General features: G+C 36.3%; 1 protein-coding gene across 5 annotated transcripts in view; it reads left to right on the top strand.

Moving 5' to 3' along the window:
* Window positions 1–18,718, top strand: part of PHKA1 (phosphorylase kinase regulatory subunit alpha 1) — a 143,493-nt gene that overhangs the window by 26,479 nt on the left and 98,296 nt on the right. For all 5 annotated transcript variants that reach the window (XM_063083045.1, XM_063083046.1, XM_063083044.1 and 2 more), the window contains one exon: window positions 17,265–17,345. In XM_063083045.1, coding sequence (XP_062939115.1) covers window positions 17,265–17,345 — 81 coding nt within the window. The remainder of the gene's footprint in view (window positions 1–17,264; window positions 17,346–18,718) is intronic.

Genomic DNA, 18,718 nt, shown 5'->3' with positions numbered 1-18,718 from the left:
ACTTGTTGGGAGACTGCAGATTACTACATCAATCTCATTGTTTGTTATTGTTCTGTTCAGGTTTTCTATTTCTTCTTCATTCACTCTTTGTAGTCTGTATATGTCCAAGAATTTATCCATTTCCTCCAAGTTTTCAAATTTGTTGGCATATAGTTGTTTATAATAGTCTCTAATGATTCTTTGTATTTCTGTGGTATTAGTTGTAATGTCTCCTTTTTCATTTCTAATTTTGTTATTTGGGTCTTCTCCCTTTTTTACTTAGCCTAGCTAATGGCTTGTCTATTTTTTTTTTTTTTGTCTTCTCCAAAAACCAACTTTTTGCTTCATTGATCTTTTGTATCATTTTTTGGGGTCTCTGTTTCATTTAGTTCTCTCAGGTCTTAATTGTTTCTTTCCATCTACTATTTTTGGGATTGGATTGTCATTGTTTTCCTAGTTCTTTGAGGTGTAGCATTAGATTGTTTATTCAAGGTCTTTCTGTTCTTTTGATATGTTTATTTTTTATTATTCATTCTAAGCATATTATTATTACAAATTGTGATTTTTCTTTATGACCTCTACCCAACCTATCCCTCTCCAACTGCTCCCCCCCATCTCTAGTATCCTTAGGTTTGTTTTCCTCCTCTGAAAGTTCAATGTATTGTTTTGGTCTTTTCTTTCTTCCTTTCTTAGCACCTAGTTATAAGTGAGAACATGTGATGTTTCTCTTTCTTTATATGACTTATTGCACTTAACATAATTTTCTCTAGACTCATCCATGTTTCTGCAAATGGCACAATTTCATTCTTTTTTATGTCAAAGTAGTATTCCATGGTGTATATATGCCACATTTTCCTTATTCAGTGATCCATCAGTGGACATTTGGGTTGGTTCCATATTTTGGCTATTGTAAATAGAGCCACAGTGAACATGGGCATGCAGGTATCCCTTCAACATGATGATTTCCATTCCTTTGGATATATGCCTAGTAGTGGGATTGCTAGATCATATCATAGTTCTATCTGTAGTTGTCTGAGGAACCTCCATACTGTTTTCCATAATGGCTGTACTAATTTACAGTCCCACCAACAGTGCAGAAGAGTTCACCTTTCCCCACATCCTCACCAGCATTTGTTGTTCTTGGTCTTTTTAATAATGGCCCGTCTAACTGGGGTGAGATGATATCTCAAAGTGGTTTTGATTTGCATTCCTCTGATGACTAGTGATGTTGAGCATTTTTTCATATACCAGTACGCCATTTGTATGTCTTCCTTTGAAAAATGTCTAATCATCTTCTTTGCCCATTTTTTAACTGTATTAATTTTTTTTTTTTTACTGTATAGTTGTTTGAGTTCTTTATCTCTCCTGGATATTAATCTCTTCTTGCATGTATAGTTTGCAAATATTTTCTCCCATTCTGTAGGTTGTCTTTCTGCTCTGTTGATTGTTTCCTTTGCTGTGCAGAAGGTTTTTAATTTGATGTAGTCCCATTTGTTTATTTTTTGTTTTGTTGCTTGTGCTTTGGGGTTCTTATTCATAAAGTCTTTGCCCATTCCTACTTCCTGGAGTGTTACCCCTATGTTTTCCTTCAGTAATTTTATGGCTTCAGGTCTTATATTTAATCCATTTTGAGTTGATTTTGGTATACAGTGAGAGGTGAAAGTCTTGTTTCATTCTGCTGCATATAGATCCAATTTTCCCAGGACCATTTATTGAAGAGGCTGTCTTTTCCCCAGAATATGTTCTGTTGCCTTTGTCAAAGATCAGTTGGTTGTAAGTGTGTGGGTTGATTTCCGGCTTGTCTATTCTATTCCATTGGTCTGAGTGTCTATTTTTATGCCAGTATAATGCTGTTTTAGTTACAATAGCTTTGTGTATAATTTGAAGTTAGGTAGTGTTATGCCTCCAGTTGTATTTTTCTTTTGCTCAAGATTGCTTTAGCTATTCAAGGTCTTTTGTCATTCCACATGAATGTTAGGATTGCTTTTTCTATTTCTGTGAAGAATAACATTGGTATTTTGATGAGGGCTGCATTGAATCTATAGATTGCTTTGGGTAGAATAGACATTTTCTTAATGTTAATTCTTCCCATCCAAGAGCATGGTATGTCTTTCCATCTTTTTGTGTCTTCTTTAATTTCTTTCAGTAGTGATTTGTAGTTCTCATTGTAGAAATCTTTCACCTCCTTGGTTAAATTGATTCCTAGGTATTTTACTTTTTTTGGCAACTATTGTAAATGGGTTTGCTTTCTTGATTTTTTTTTTCCTGCTAGTTCATTACAGGAGTACAAGAATGCTACTGATTTGGGTGTGTTAATTTTGTATCCTGCAACATTACTGAAATTGTTGTTCAGAACAAAGATTTTTTTTAGTAGAGTCTATAGTTTCTTCTATAAGATCATGTCATCTGCAATCAGGGATAGTTTGACTTCATCCTTTCCAATTTGGATGCCCTTTATTTTTTTCTCTTCCCTCATTACTCTGGCTAGTACTTCCACTACTATATTAAATAGGAGGGGTGAGAGTGGGCATCCAGTGTTCCTGTTCTTAAGGGAAAAGCTTTCAACCTTTCCCCATTTAGGATGATATTGGTAATTGGTTTATCATAATTGGCTTTTATTATGTTGGGATAGTTTCCTTCTACACATAATTTGCTGAGAGTCTTTATCATGAAGGGATGTTGCATCCCTTTGTCTCTTTTTAGGGTTTTTGGTTTGAAGTCTATTTTATCTGATATAAGAATAGCTACTCCTGCTCATTTTTGATTTCCATTTGTATGGTATATTTTTTTCCATACCTTCACTTTTAGTACGTGTGTGTCTTTATAACTGATGTGTATCTCTTGAAGACAGCATATACTTGGGTCTAGCTTTTTTATCCCATCAGTCATTCTGTGTCTTTTGAATGGTGAGTTTAATCCATTTAATTTTGGGTTGTTATTGACAGGTATTGCTTTACTCCTAACATTATATTGCTTTTAGTTTAGCTGTTTTAAATATCATTCTTTCCTGTCTTCCCCTTTTATTTTTCATCTTCAGTGTTAGTTGGATTTTTTAGATGAATTGATTTAGCTTCTTTCTCTTTCTCATTTGCATTTTGGTTTTAATGGCAGATTTTGCTCTTTCTTGTAAATCCATGATAGTGATTATCATTTTTCAGATTGCAGATGCAGGACTCTAAATATTTCTTGCAGGTCTAGTCATGCGGTAGTGAACTCCCATAATTTTTGTTTGTCTGGGAATTACACTATTTCTCCCTCATTTCTGAAGGATAATCTTGCTGGATATAGAATTCTTGGCTGGCAATTTTCATCTTTTAATATTTTGAATATATCATCCCATTTTTTTCTGGCTTGTAAGTTTTCAGTTGAGAAGTCTGATGTTTTCTGATGGGGGCTCCCTTGTCATTGACTTGACACTTTAAACTTGCTGCTTTTATAATTTTCTGTTTGTCTTTGAGTTTTGCCAGTTGGACTACAATGTGTCTTGGACCTCTCCTCTTTTTGGACTGAATCTGAAGGTGCATCTCTCCCTATACCCGGGAAATTTTCTGTTATTTTTTCCTTGAATAGGTTTTCAGTGCCTTTTCCTTTCTCCTCCCTTTCTGGAATACCCATGATTCAGATTTTTGTGTGCTTGATGTTGTCTGCTAGCTCTCTTAGATTTTCTTCCTGCCTGGGTTATTTCAAAAAGACCATCACTGAGGTCTGAAATTCTTTCTTCTGCTTGCTCTAGCCTGATGCTCAAGCTTTTTGTTCTGTTTTTTATTTCATTGAGTGACTCTTTCAGTTCTAGGAGTTCTGTTACACTATTTATTAAGGTGTTAATCTCTTTGTAAATTAACTCCTTCATATCCTGGATATTTTTTCTTGTTTCATTGTGTTCTCTAATTGATTCTTCTCATATCTCTTTGTGTTTCCTTAAGATCAGTGCTTGGAATTCTTTTTCAGATATCTCAAAGTTTTCTTGCTCTGTGGGGTCTGGTACTTGAGAATTACCACATTCCTTTGGTGGAGTCATATCTTCTTGTTTATTTGGAGTTCTAATTTTTTTTTGTTGATGTTTGGTCATCGGGTATGACCACTTCTATTACCCTGGAGTGGGCTTGAGGGGAAAGTCTTCCTCCTCTACTTGTAGGCTCTGCTAGTGACTTTTCTCTTATCATTGCAATTGAGTATGTGGTGGGCTGCCACATCTCCTGCTCAGTTGGTGGGTGTGCCTCCTCCGGGGCTTGGGGCAGTCATAGGCCGGCACCTGCAGTTGAGGCCCAGTCATGGGAGTAAGCTGTGCTCACCTGGGGTGCCTGTTATGCAGTCAGACAGTGGGTGTGCCTTCTCCGGGATTTGGGGAGGGTGCGGGCTGGTGCCTGAATTCAGGGCCCAGGTCATCAGAGCCTTGATGTAAGTGTTTATTGCAATAAACACTCTCAATACTTGATCTCAATAAAGTAGTCTTAGTACTGCTTTTGCAGTATCCCACATGTTTTGGTATGATGTGTCTTTATTTTTGTTAGTTCCAAATTTTTTGATTTCCTGTTTAATTTCTTCTTGAACCCATGTGTTGTTCGGGAGCATGTTTTATTTATTATTTATTTATTTATTTATTGTTGGAACATAGTTAATTGTACATATCTGTGGGGTACAGCATTGAATATCAATACCTGTGTTCAATATGTGATGTTCTTATCATGATAATCAGCATATAGTTCATTATACAATGTAATCAGTTTTCATAGCCCTTTACCAATTCTTCTCTTTTTCCCCTCCTCCTCCCCCTTTCCTACCTCTGGTAAACTTAGTTCTGCTTTCCTCTCTTAAAAGTTCAAAATATTATTGTGATTGCTGTATGCTTCTTTCTTTTTTTATTTATTTTTTTTATTAGCTCCCATATTTAAGTAAGGACATGTGGTATTTCTCTTTCTGTGCCTGGCTTATTTCACTTAACATAATTTTCTCTAAGTTCGTCCATGTTATTGCAAATGGCAGTATTTCATTCTTATTTATGGCACAGTAGTATTCCATTGTATAAATATACCACATTTTCCTTATCAAGTCATCCAATGATGGGCATGTAGATTGGTTCCAACTCTTGGCTATTGTAAATAGAGCTACAATAAACATGGGAGTGCAGGTGTCCCTTGGACATGATGACTTCCATTCCTTTGAGTATATACCCAGCAGTGGTATTGCTGAATTGTATTGCAGTTCTATCTGTAGTTGTTTGAGGAAGCTCCATACTGTTTTCCATAAGGGCTGCACCAATTTACAGTCCCACCAACATTGTAGGAGGGTTCTCCTTTCTCTATATCCTTTCCAGCATTTGTTATTCTCTGTCTTTTGATAATAGCTAGTCTAACTGGATGGAGATGGTATCCCAGTGTTGTTTAATTTTCATTTCCCAGATGCTGAGTGATGTTGATCATTTTTTCATGTGTCTGTTGACCATGAGTATATCTTCCTTTGTGAAATTCCTATTCAGCTCCTTTACCCATTTTTTAATTGGGTTACTTGGTTTTCTTACAGTTAAGTTGTTTGAGTTCCTTGTTTATTCCAGATATTAATCCTTTGTCAGATGCATAGTTTGAAAATATTTCCTCCCATTCTATCAGTTGTCTTTTCACTCTGCTAATTGTTTCTTTTGCTGTGCAGAAGCTTTTTAGTTTGATATAATACCATCTGTTTAAACAATTTCTGCAAAGTTGCCAGATATAAAATCAACATGCAAAAATCAGTAGCATTTTAATAGTCCAACAACAAACTAGTCAAAAAAGAAGCCAAGAAAGCTAGCCCCTTTACAATAGTCACCAGAAAAAATAAGATACCTAGGAATAAATTTAATGAAAGATGTGAAAGATCTCTACAGTGAGAGCTACAGATCACTGTTGAAAGAAATTAGAGGACACAAAAATATGGATAGATATTCCATGCTCTTGGATTGGAATAATTAACATTATGAAAATGTTTATTCTACCCAAAGCAATCTACGGATTCAACACAATCACCACCAAAATACCAATGACATTCTTTACTGAAATAGAATAAACAGTCCTAACATTCATATAGAACAACAAAAGATCCCACATAACCAAAGCAATCTCATTAAGCAAAAAAAAAATAAAGCCACAGGTATAACACTACCTGACTTCAAATTGTACTACAAAGCTATAGTAACCAAAATAGCATGGTGCTGGCATAAAAACAGACACACAGACCAATGGAACAGAATAGGAAACCCTGTAATCAACCCATATACCTACAACCAACTGATCTCTGATAAAGTCAACAAGAACATACATTGGGGAAAAGACTGTCTCTTCAATAAATGGTGCTTGGAAGATTGGACATCTATGTAGATGAATGAAACTAGACCCGTACCTCTTGAAATATACCAAAATCAACTCAAAATGGATGAAAGAATTAAATATATGTCCTGAAACTATAAAACCGCTAAAAGAAAACATATGGGAAACTCTTCAGTAAGTTTGATTTTATGAATATTACCCCAAAGCACAGGCAACAAAAAGAGCATGTTGTTTAATTTCCATGTGTTTGTATAGTTTTCTGAGTTTTGCTTATTATTGATTTCTTGTCTCAATCTGTTGTGGTCTAAAAAGATACTTGAAATGATTTCAATTTTTTAAAATTTTGTTGAGACTTGACTTGTGACCTAACATATGGTCTATCCTGGAGAATGTTCTGTATTCTAATGAGAAGAATGTATTTTCTGTAGTTGTTGGATGAAATGTTCTGTAGTTATCTGCTGGATCCAATTAGTCTAAAGCATAGTTTAAATCCTGTGTGTCTCTGTTTTTATTTGACCTGTCCACTGTTGAAAGAGGGATGTTCAGGTCCTCCACTATTATCATATTGAGGTCTATCTCTTTCTTTAGGCCTAATAGTGTTTGCTCTATATATCTAGTTGCTCCAGTGTTGGGTGCATATATATTTATTGTTGTTATGTCTTGTTTATAGATCCCTTTATCATTATATAGTGGTCTTCTTTGCCTCTTTTTATGGTTTTTGGTTTAAAGTCTAATTTATTTGATATAAGAATAGCTACTCCTGCTCGTTTTTGTTTTCCATTTGCATGGTATATCTTTTTCCGTCCCTTCACTATTAGTCTATGTGTGCCTTCACAGGTGAGGTGCATATCTTGAAGACAGCATATAGTTGGGTCTAGTTTTTTAATCCAATTATTCAGTCTGTGTCTTTTGAATGGGGAGTTTAATCCATTTACATTTAGGGTTGTTTTGAAAGGTGTTGTCTTACTCCTGGCCTTTTTTTTTTAATTTGGATTTTTTAAATATCTTTTGTTCCTTTCTTCCCCTTTTATTGCTTGTCTTTGATTGTTCTTAGCATATTGTCCCACCTAGTATGTTTTTCATCTCAGACATAGTTTCATCTCTAGAAGTTTAATTTGGGTCTTTTTTATATCTTCCATGTGTCTACTAAATGTTTTGAATATATGGAATGCAGTTATAATAAATTTTTTAATGTTATTGTCTGAATATTAACATCTGTGTCAGTTCCAGGCCAGTTTAAGTTGATTGATTTTTCTAATTATGGGTTGTATTTTCCTCCTTCCTTGCATGCCTAGTAAGTTTTGATTGGATGTCAGACATAAATCTTACTTTGTTGCATCCTAGGCATTTTTGTATGCCCATAAATATTCTCAAGCTTTGTTCTGGGATCCAGTTAAGTTAATTGGAAACAGTCTGATCCTTTATTGTTTTTAAGATGTGTTATATGGGTCCAGAGTCATGTTTGGTCTAGGGATAATTATTCTCCACTACTCAGGCAAGACCCTTTTGAATACTCTACTCTGGCTGGTTGGAATAGGCACTATTTCTGGTCCTATGTAAGCACCAGGTATTTTTCCTTCTAATTCTTTGGATCAATCTTTCCTCAGCCCTAAGTAGTTCTCTCACATACATGCATTGATCATTGTTCTCCTGAATACTTGAGGGGATCCTCTGCAGATTTCTGGCATCATCTGTCTGTGTAGCTCTCTGTCTTCTCTATTAACCTGTCCTGCAGATTATAGGTACCTTGTTCTCTCTGTACTCTCTGCTCCATTTCCTGAGCTTGGGGAGTCTGCTAGCCTCTGCTTGGGTTTCCCTTCCCTGGAAACTCTTACAACAGTAAGCTGTGTAAATCATAGAACTCATCCTGTTTGTTGCCCCCTCTCAGTGATCACTACCCTTCATTGCCTGATGTCCATTGTATTGAAAATCACTGTGTAATAGATAGTCCAGTTTTTTAGTTCTTTCAGGTGGGAGGGTAAATCTGGAACCTGTTACTCCATGTTCACCAGAAGCACAAGCCTAACATTGAAATTTTTGTGCAAGCAGACATTATTTGTTTACTGGTCACTTTACCTTCTTATACTATAGGCATGCTGTGGTCCAGGGTAGATGTCAAGGTTCTTTGGCCTCTCCATTGCATCCAAGGGTTGAAGTAGTAGAATTCGTGATATTTGTGCCTTCTCATCCTCTAATTTTTGAGGCACAAATTAGGGTGTAGCTGGGTTTGGGGGCAGGTGAGGTCAGCCATAGGTTAAATGTGGCTTACCTTCCTGAAACTTCACTTTAACTCAGAGATTTGATATGAAAAGTAATTAAAGTTAGATACATAAATAAACATAGATGTATATGGGAGGGAGTGTGTGTTTGTGCACGCACATACACACGTGTGCACATCTACTTCCAAATTCCATTCAATAAGGGCTTAGAAGCAATGACACCCCAGTGACAATGAGCAAACCTAGTGTCCAGGTCTTGAATTCTAATTATCACTTTTTGATAAAATAAATGAGGGCTCCTTGTTGAACTGTTTGATTCCAGGCTGGGGCAGGAAAAATATGAGATGAGATTGGAGCATCTTGTAGTGCCAGAAAATGAAGGAGTGCTCAAAAAAGTATGGGGCATGTCAAAAGGGCACAAGATAAATAGTGATAGTATTTAATTATAGGCCAGAAAAAACTAAATATTCATAAGTTCATACCAATATTAATAACTGAATAAATAAATAAATAAATGGGGAGAAGTGAACACTCTTCTTTAGAGAAGAAGTGCCATTAATGACTGTGGGAGTAATGAAGAAACTAGAAAATCACCATTAAAACATCACTGTAACAATTGTTGCTGGCAATAACCAACAATGGATGCTGAATTAGTGGGTGGACGTTTGAGGAGAAACAGGATATTTACATAGTCTTAAAGTATCTCTTTCCAGATATGTATTAATTAAAAGGGAAAATAGTAACAGTAGAATGGAGAAACCTGGCAGACACCACTTTAATCAAGTGTTAAAGGTTTACATCACCAGTAATGACACATAGGAGCATCATATACCCCCAATGCAACACACTGAGAAGGACACAGCATAATGTCTATATACATATTCTTGCCAAAAATGCATAATCTCAATCTAATCATGAGAAAGCATCAGGAAAACCCAAATCGAAGGAAATGTACAAAATACCTGATCAGTAATCTTCAAAAAGTGTTAAGGTCATGGGAGACAAGACTTGAGGAACTATAATTGTTCAGAAGAGACTATGACAGATGCAGCATGGAATTCTGGATTAAATCCTGGAATATGAAAATGAAATTACTGAAAAACTGGTGAAATCCAAATAAAGTACATAGTTTGGTTAACAGTACTGTACTGATGTTAATTTATTTTTTTTCTAATTTTTATTATTTATTTATTATGGATATTCATGAGATACAAACCTAATTGTCCCGCCTCCTACCCATGATGTTAGGGCCAGATTCATACTGGGGACATACCCATTACCAGAAATTACTTTTCTACCCTTTGTCCCCTCCCAATTATCCCCCAATCTCCATACCCCTCCCCTTCTCCCCTCCACACCAATTTGTAGCCCTAGGAATGTGCCCTCCCTCTGTTAGACCATGGCACTACCATGGTCTTTCTTTCCTTCCTTCCTTTCTCTCTTAGCTCCCACATATGAGTGAGCACACGTGGAAATTATCCCACTGTGCTTTGCTTGTTTCACTCAACATAAGTCTCTCCAGGTTCATCCATGTTGTTGCAAATGGTAGTATTTCATTCTTTTTTATGGCAGAGTAGTATTCCATAGTATATATATACCACAGTTTCCTTATCCAGTCATCTATTGATGGACATTTATATTGGTTCCATATCTTAGCTATTGTAAACAGAGCTACAATAAACATGGGAGTGCAGGTATCTCTTCAACATGATGATTTCCATTCCTCTGGATATATACCCAGAAGAGGGATTGCTGGATCATATCATAGTTCTATCTGCAGTTGTTTGAGAAACCTCCAAATTGTTTTCCACAGTGGTTGTACTAATTTACATTCCCACCAACAGTGCAGTAATGTTCCCTTCTCTCCACACCCTCACCAGCATTTGTTATTCACGGTCTTTTTTATTATAGCCAGTCTAACTGGAGTGAGGTGGTATCGCAATGTGGTTTTAATTTGCATTTCCCTGATGACTAGTGATGTTGAGCATTTTTTCATGTATCTGTTGGCCATTTGTATGTCTTCCTTTGAAAAAGGTCTATTCAGCTCCTTTCCCCATTTTTTAATTGGGTCTTTTATTTTTTATTGTATAATTGCTTGAGTTCTATGTATATTCTGGATATTAGTCCCTTGTTCGATGCATAGTTAGCAAAAATTTTCTCCCACTCTATAGGTTGTTTTTTCACTCTGTTGATTGTTTCTTTTGCTGTGCAGAAACTTTTCAGTTTGACATAGTCCCATTTGTTTATTTTATCTTTTGCTGCTTGTGCTTTTCGGCTCATGTTCATAAATCCTGTGCCCTGACCTAACTGTTGAAGTGTTTCACCTATATTTTCCCATAGTAATTTTACAGTTTAAGGTCTTATACCTAGGTCTTTAATACATTTTGATACATTTCAGTGTATGATGAGAGGTGCATATCTAGTTCCATTCTTCTGCATATGGATATCCGGTTTTCCCAGTGCCACTTGTTGAAGGAGACAATCTTTTTCCCAATGTAGATTTTTGTTGCCTTTGTCTAATATCAGATGGCAATACACCTGAGGAGTGATTTCTGGGTTCTCTATTCTACTCCACTGGTCTTAATGTCTATTTTTATACCAGTACCATGCTGATTTGGTTACAGCAGCTTTGTACTATAATTTGAAGTCAGGCAGAGTTATGCCTCCAGCTTTGTTTTTTTGTTGTTGTTGTTGTTGTTGTTGTTTTGTTTTGTTTTGTTTTTTTGCTCAGGATTGCTTTGACTATTTGGGGTCTTTTGCTTTTCGATATGAAAGGTAAGAATGTTTTTTACATTTCTGTGAAGAATGTCATTGGTATTATGATGGGGATTGAAATGAATCTGTAGATCTCTCTGGGTAATATAGACATTTTCACAATGTTAATTCTTCCAATCCAAGAGTATGGAATATCTTTCCATCTTTTTGTGTCTTCTTTAATTTCTTTCAGAAGTGGTTTGTAATTCTCATTGTAGACGTCTTTCACCTCCTTGGTTAAATTGATCCCTAGGTATCGTATTTTTTGATGACAATTGTAAATGGGCTTACTTGATTTCTCTTTCTGTTAATTCATTATTTGAGTTTATAAATGCTACTGATTTTGGGGGCATTTATTTTGTATCCTGCAACACTACTGAAGTTATTAACCAGCTCTAGGAGTTTTTTGATAGAGTCTTTAGGTTTTTCTCTACATAGTATCATGTCATTTGCAGATAGGGAAAGTTTGAGTTCATCTTTTCCAATCTGGATTCCCTTTATTTCTTTCTCTTGCCTGATAGCTCTAGCTAGTACTGCAAGTACTATGTTGAATACAAGTGGTGAGAGTGGATATTCTTGTCTTGTTCCTATCCTTAAGGGAAAGGCCCTCAATGTTTCCCCATTCAGAATAATACTGGTGGTGGGCATGTCATAAATGGCTTTTATTGTGTTAAGATATTTTCCTTCTATACCTAATTTGTTGAGAGTCTTTATCATGAAAGAATGTTGAATTTTGTCAAATGCTTTTTCAGCATCTATTGAGATAATCATATGGTCTTTGTCCTTGAGCTTATTGATGTGATGTATCACATTTATTGACTTTTGTTTGTTGTACCATCCTTGCATCCCTGGGATGAATCCCACTTGATCATAGTGTATAATTTTTAAAATATGTTGCTGTATTCTGATTGCTAATATTTTGTTGCGTATTTTAGCATCTAGGTTCATCAAGGACATTGGCCTATAATTTTCTTTTTTCATTGTGTCTTTATCTGGTTTTGGTATCAGTTATTTTGGCCTCATAGGATGAGTTTGGGAGAGTACCATTTGTTTCAATTGTTTGGAATAGTTTCATGAGAATTGGTATTAACTCCTCTTTAAAAGTTTGATAGAACCCAGCTGTAAAGCCATCTGGACCCGGACTTTTTTTGTTGGAAGATTGCTAATTACTGCTTCAAGCTCCTTGCTTGTTATTGGTCTGTTCAGGTTTTCTGTCTCTTCTTGGTTCAGTCTTGGTAATTTATATGTGTCTACAAACTAATCCATATCTTCCAGATTTTCAAAATTTTGTCATACAGTTGTTTATAATAGTCTGTAATGATTCTTTGTATTTCTGTGGAATCAGTTGTAATGTCGCCCTTTTCATTTCTAGTTTTTGTTATTTGGGTGTTCTCTCTCCTTTTTTTTATTAATCTAGCTAATTGTGTGTCTATTTTGTTTGTCTTCTCGAAAAACCAACTTTTTGTTTTGTTGATCTTTTCTCTTGGGGTCTCTTTCATTTAGTTCTGCTCTGATCTTAATTATTTCCTTCTGCCTACTGCCTTTAGGTTTGGATTGTTGCTGTTGTTCATGTTCTTTGAGGCATAGTGTTAGTCATTTATTTGAAGTCTTTCTATTCTTTTGATATAAGCATGTACTGCAATAAATTTGCCTCTTACTACTGCTTTTGCAGTATCCCACAAGTTTTGGTATGATGCATTTTTATTTTCATTAGTTTCTAGGAATTTTTTGATTTCCTGTTGAATTTCTTCTTTGACCCATAAGTCATTCAGGAGCCTATTATTTATTTTTCATGTATTTGTATAGCTTCAGCCTTTTGCTTATTATTTATTTCCAGTTTTAGTCCTTTGTGGTCCGAAAAGATAGTTGGAATGATTTCAGTTTTTTTTTAATTTGCTGAGACTTGATTTGTGACCTAATATGTCATCTATCCTGGAGAATGTGCCATGAGCTGATGAAAAGAAAGTGTATTCTTTAGCTTTTGGGTGAAATGTTCTGTATATATCTGCCAAGTCCAGTTGGTCTAGGGCGTAGATTAAATCCTGTGTCTCTTTGTTGACTTGTTGCCTAGAAGTCCTGTCCTGTAGTGAGAGAGGGGTGTTCAGGTCACCCACTATTAATGTATTAGGTCCTATCTCCTTCTTTAGGTCTACGAGTGTTTGCTTGATATATCTGGGTGCTCCAGTATTGGGTGCATACATGTTTATGATTGTTATGTCTTCTATCTGGATAGTTCCCTTTATCATTATACAATGGCCTTCTTTGTCTTTTCTTATGTTTTTGGTGTAAAGTCTATTTTGTCTGACATAGCAATAGCTATTTCTGCTCGTTTTTGGTTTCCAATTGCGTGGTATATCTTTTTCCATCCTTTCACTTTTAGTCTCTGTGTGTCTTTAAAGGTGAGGTGGGTCTCTTGAAGACAGCATATACTTGGGTCTAGCTTTTTAATCCAGTCAGTTAATCTTTGTCTTTTGAATGGGGAGTTTAGTCCATTTACATTTAGAGTAATTATTGACAAGTGTTGTTTAATTCCTGTCATTTAATTGCTACTTGTTTAGGTGATTTAAATATCTTTTGATCATTATTTCCCCTTTTATTTCTCTTCTTCAATGTTGTTTGGGAATTTAAGGTGGAATGATTTAGCTTCTTTCTCTTGCTGGCATTTTTGTTTTAACTGTGGGTTTTGCTTTTTCTTGTGTGTTCCTGCTGGTGGTCACCATTATTCAGACTCCAGATGAGTGACTCCCTTCAGAATTTCTTGCAGAGCTGGTCATGTGGTGAACTCCCACAACTTTTTTATCTGGGAAATACACTATTTCTCCCTCATTTCTGAATGAGAGCCTTGCCAGGTAAAGAATTCTTTGCTGGCAATTTTTTTCTTTTAGTATTTTGAATATATCATTCCACTTTCTTCTGGCCTGTAGAGCTTCAGTTGAGAAGTCTACTGTTACTCTGATGGGGGCTCCTCTATAGGTGAGTTAACGCTTTTCTCTTGCTCTTTTTATCATTCTCTCTTTGTCTTTGAGCTGTACAAATTTAACTATACTGTGTCTTGTGGAGGATCTTTTTGGATTGACTCTGTTTTGGGATCTTTGAGCTTCCTGCATCTGAAGGTCTGCATCTCTCCCTACACCTGGGAATTTTTCTGTCATTATTTCCTTGAATACGTTTTCAATACCTTTTCCTTTCTCCTCCTCTTCTGGAATACCCACAGTTCGGATGTTAGAGCACTTGAGGTTGTCTGCTATATCTCTTAGATTTTCCTCATTATTTTTAATTCTTTTTTCCTTTTTTTGTCTGCCTGTGTTATTTTGAAAAGACCATCTTCAAGATCTGAAATTCTTTCTTCTGCTTGCTCTAGTCTGCCACTCAAGTTCTCAGTTGTGTTTTTTATTTCATTGAGTGGGTCTTTCATTTCTAGAAGTTTTGCTACACTTTTTTTTTAAAACACATAAATTTTAATTTTTTCAATTTAAGGGCAGAGATGAATGATTAAGTATAATGGAAATAGCAGTACAAGAAGAAAAATTTACAATGTAACTTAACTGACTCTGGAACAGCTTGTTAATATTTTTAAATTGCTAAAGATGGATAGACAATTACTCTAGTATTTATATTCAATTTTTTTATTTTATTTTATTTTGTCAATATACAATGTGGTTGATTATTGTGGCCAATTACTGAAACTTCTCTCCCTCCTCCCTCTCCTCCCTCCCTCCCAACAATGTACTTTCTGTTTGCTTGTCGTATCAACTTCAAGGAATTGTAATTGTTATGCTACACTTTTTTATGGTATTAATCTCTTTGCAGATTTCCTCCTTCATATTCTGGATGTTTTTTCTTGTTTCATTGTGTTCTCTAATTGAGTCTTCCTTTATTTCTTCAAGTTTTCTTAAGATCATTGCTCAAAATTCTTTTTCAGACATTTCAAGGATTCCCTATTCCATGGAGTCTAACTTTGTGGTATTACTGTATCCTTTTGGTGGTGTCATTTCTTCTTGATTGTTTGTACTTCTAGTATATTTTGGCTGATGCTTGGTCATTTGGTAGGGAGTTTGCTTCTTCTATTACACTGAGGTTGGCTGTAGAGTGGCCCTGGTTGCTACTGTGTGGGGATGAATTGTCTTTTCTTGATAGGTGTGGTGGTGGTTATGTTAAACCAACTTGGTTCCTGTTCCAGGCTCTATGGTCATAGAATGAACCCCTAGCGCCATGGAGTTCTGCTGGGCCAAACACGGTGGGTCGGATCCATAGGCTGGTGCTCCCCCCTGGGTCTGAGGTGGGGTGAGGGACCACGTCCAGCCACACAGTTCCACTGGCTGGTGCTGCTGCTGCTGGCCACTGGCGGCAGGTTCATCTTTGCAGTGCAGGTTCAGGGTACAGAGGTGGGGCCTGGAGCTCCCCCCTTGCCCAAGTCCGAGGCAGTGGGATGAGGGGGCCATGTGGAGCTGTGCAGTTCTGCTGGCTGGTGCTCCTGCTGGACACTGCCAGTGTGCTCACATTCACAGTGCTGGTTCAGGGCCTGATGTTAATTTCTTAGCTTTCACAATTGTACCATAGTTATGTTACATGGTAACATTAGGGGAATCTAAATGAAAGGTATATGGGAACTTACTGTACTATTTTTGCATCTTCTCTGTAAGGCTAAAGTTATTTCAAAATTAAAATTTTTTAAAGGTAATTTTAAATGTTATCTTTGTCTTATTAAGGGGATGTATAAAGCTATGGCTGAGAAAGTAGCCTTTGGAGTGAAATTTCTTAGACTCTAATCCTGACTGTCACATATTAACTATGTGACCTTGGGTGAGTCACTTAAACTCTCTTTGCACCTCAGTTTTGTCATCTATAAAATATAAAAAATACAGAAGATAATAGTATAAAATGCATAGGTTAGTGTATAGTACATTGTCAGTGCCAACAGAGAGTAAAATTAGAATGGATGTTTAAGATAAAATACTGGGCACCACCTGTGCACATCATGGCCCAAGCAGCACTCTCACCTCTGCGGCTCCAGAGCCAATCCCCGCACCAGTCACTGCTGAGCGCTGGGATGATGTGCACCCCTTCCCCACCACAACAGGTCAGGGAAGGGCAGAGGTGACTAGGGCGCAAAACCCGGGACTAGAGGACAAAGGGCCTGGAAGATGAACAGTCTTGCCACTTTCCACTGACAGGCAGCAGTGGCATTTACTGAAATAGTCAACAGCAGTGGCAATAGGCAAGCAACGCAGCATGCCACCACCTGGGGTCCTGAGACAGGGGCTGCGGGCCAGCCCCACCCCCACCTCCACAACTAGGCAAGCAATGGAGCACATCAAACCCATAGTGGTTAAGAAAGTTCTTGAGGAGGTAGACCAATACAGCAAAATACTTACCACCAAGTTCCTCTCCCTGGAAGAGAAACTTCAAAGTAATAAATGTGAGACACAATGGAGAACATATGCCAAATCCCCTCAGAGAAAAAAAGGCATTATATATCAGTCCTGAAAAAATGAGCAAGTCTAAGAAAAATGTCTGTTCTGTTGTGTTTCTGTTCCTTTCTCTTTCTCTACAATCAATAGCAGTATCTCCCTGTTCATCTGGAAGAATGTCACCTACAAATATGATGACTCATTTGATTACCCTATAGAAGAGAAAAAAGATAAAATACTGTAATGCTGTTTAGGCTCCATCTCCTAGATTCCCTGGGTATTTGCTTTGAGGAAAAACTTTGAGAAGCACCTCTCTAAATGGACTGAGTTATAGTTCTTAGCCACCCTGATTAACTGCTAAGGAGCCTTCCAATTTCTTGGAGGTACAATTAGAATTTAAAGCTATTGGGAAAGTAGTTGCCAGAGCCACCCAACTCATTGGCATCTCCTTAATAAACATTGTGTGTATATATATGTATGGCAAATTAGTGTCTTTTATTCTATTAGTGTGTTTTATCTTTTTAGTATTTATTCTGGGTGTACATCTTGTGAGTGTTCAGTAATTATGACTTACTAATGGTACATTGGTTATTTTCTGCCAGGACTTTGGGATATGGGAACGTGGAGACAAGACCAACCAAGGGATCTCAGAACTGAATGCCAGTTCAGTTGGAATGGCGAAGGTAATTTTCCTTTCTTGTTTGTACCAAGTATGGGATTAAAGACATCTGGTGCACCTTTGCCATAGATAAAAACTTAGTGTTAATGTGGGCCATCATCAAATTAATTATTCTTTTAAGCCACAGGCAAAATTCAGATTCTCTCACAGAACTACAGATATGTAGATGAAAGCTTTCATAAGCTCCAGATTTGATATCCAACTGCTTTTGTGACATGTCTCTACTTATGTATCCCACAAGGACTTCAAAAACATATCTTAGACTAAACTCATCATCTCTACCATTACAAAAACAAACAAATGGAGGCTCTTACTCCTTCCATATACTAGTTGACCAAGCGTGATATCAGGGAACCATCTCTCAATCCTCTTTCCTGATCATCATCCATCATCATCATCATCATTATCATCATCACCTTTCCACTTGGCTCCATCCTTTCATCCTACCCACTCTTTATCTTCTCTGGAAACAGCAAGAAGCCATAAAATAGGATTACAGGAATAGGATCAAACGTATCCATTATTATAAATATGCATGATTTAATCTCTCCTACTAAAAGGCATAGACACAGAGTTATTTAAAAAAGCAAAAATGAAATCCACTATATACTGCCTATAAGAACTCTAATATGACAAAATGATACAGAAAGATTAAAAACAGAAGGATGGGAAAAGTAAAGTCCAACAAATATAAACAATAAAGAGCAGGGGTGACTATGTGAATAATGAAATGTTAAATGAAATAGAATTCAAAGCAAAAAGTATTACACTGAGCAAAGTGTACAAAGAGGGTCATGATAGATTTTTAAAAGGCATAACCTGTAATGAGAAAGTCTGGTCTGGAATGTAGTTTTAATTAACACAGAGAAAAACGTATTAGAAATGCAAAGCAAAACAGAAACAATTATAATGGAATAATTTAACCAAAAACATTACCAGGCTATGATACATGTGACAAACCAAAAATAATATCATATGAAATTTGAATTATATAATTAATGCAGTTGAATTAATAAATACATACGAAATTTTGTGCCTACTAAATATTTATCCCCTGGATAAACTTTTTTCTTTTTCAGTGTATTTTTAAATTACCAAAGTGGTATAGGCATTAAGTTTGTTTCTTAAAAAGGAGATCCTACTATATCTACTTCTGTGTAACCTGATTTTTTTCATTCAACATTATATTTCACTGAAAAACATAACTAAACACCCTTCCCTGTCATTTCACACAGGTAAATTTAGTCATTCTTTTCAGTTGCTGTATAGTACTTGTATTTAATAATTGTTTTAGGGATGGTATCTCCTTTTTTTTTTTTTTTTTTTACTGTTCCAGGTAATGCTTAGTGAGGATCCTCATACATACATCCTGGGGAT

Source organism: Cynocephalus volans, chromosome X, assembly GCF_027409185.1.
Source record: "Cynocephalus volans isolate mCynVol1 chromosome X, mCynVol1.pri, whole genome shotgun sequence".
Lineage (NCBI taxonomy): Eukaryota > Metazoa > Chordata > Mammalia > Dermoptera > Cynocephalidae > Cynocephalus > Cynocephalus volans.
The sequence above is the reverse complement of the archived record's forward strand: the minus strand, read 5'-3'. Positions and strand labels throughout refer to the sequence as shown.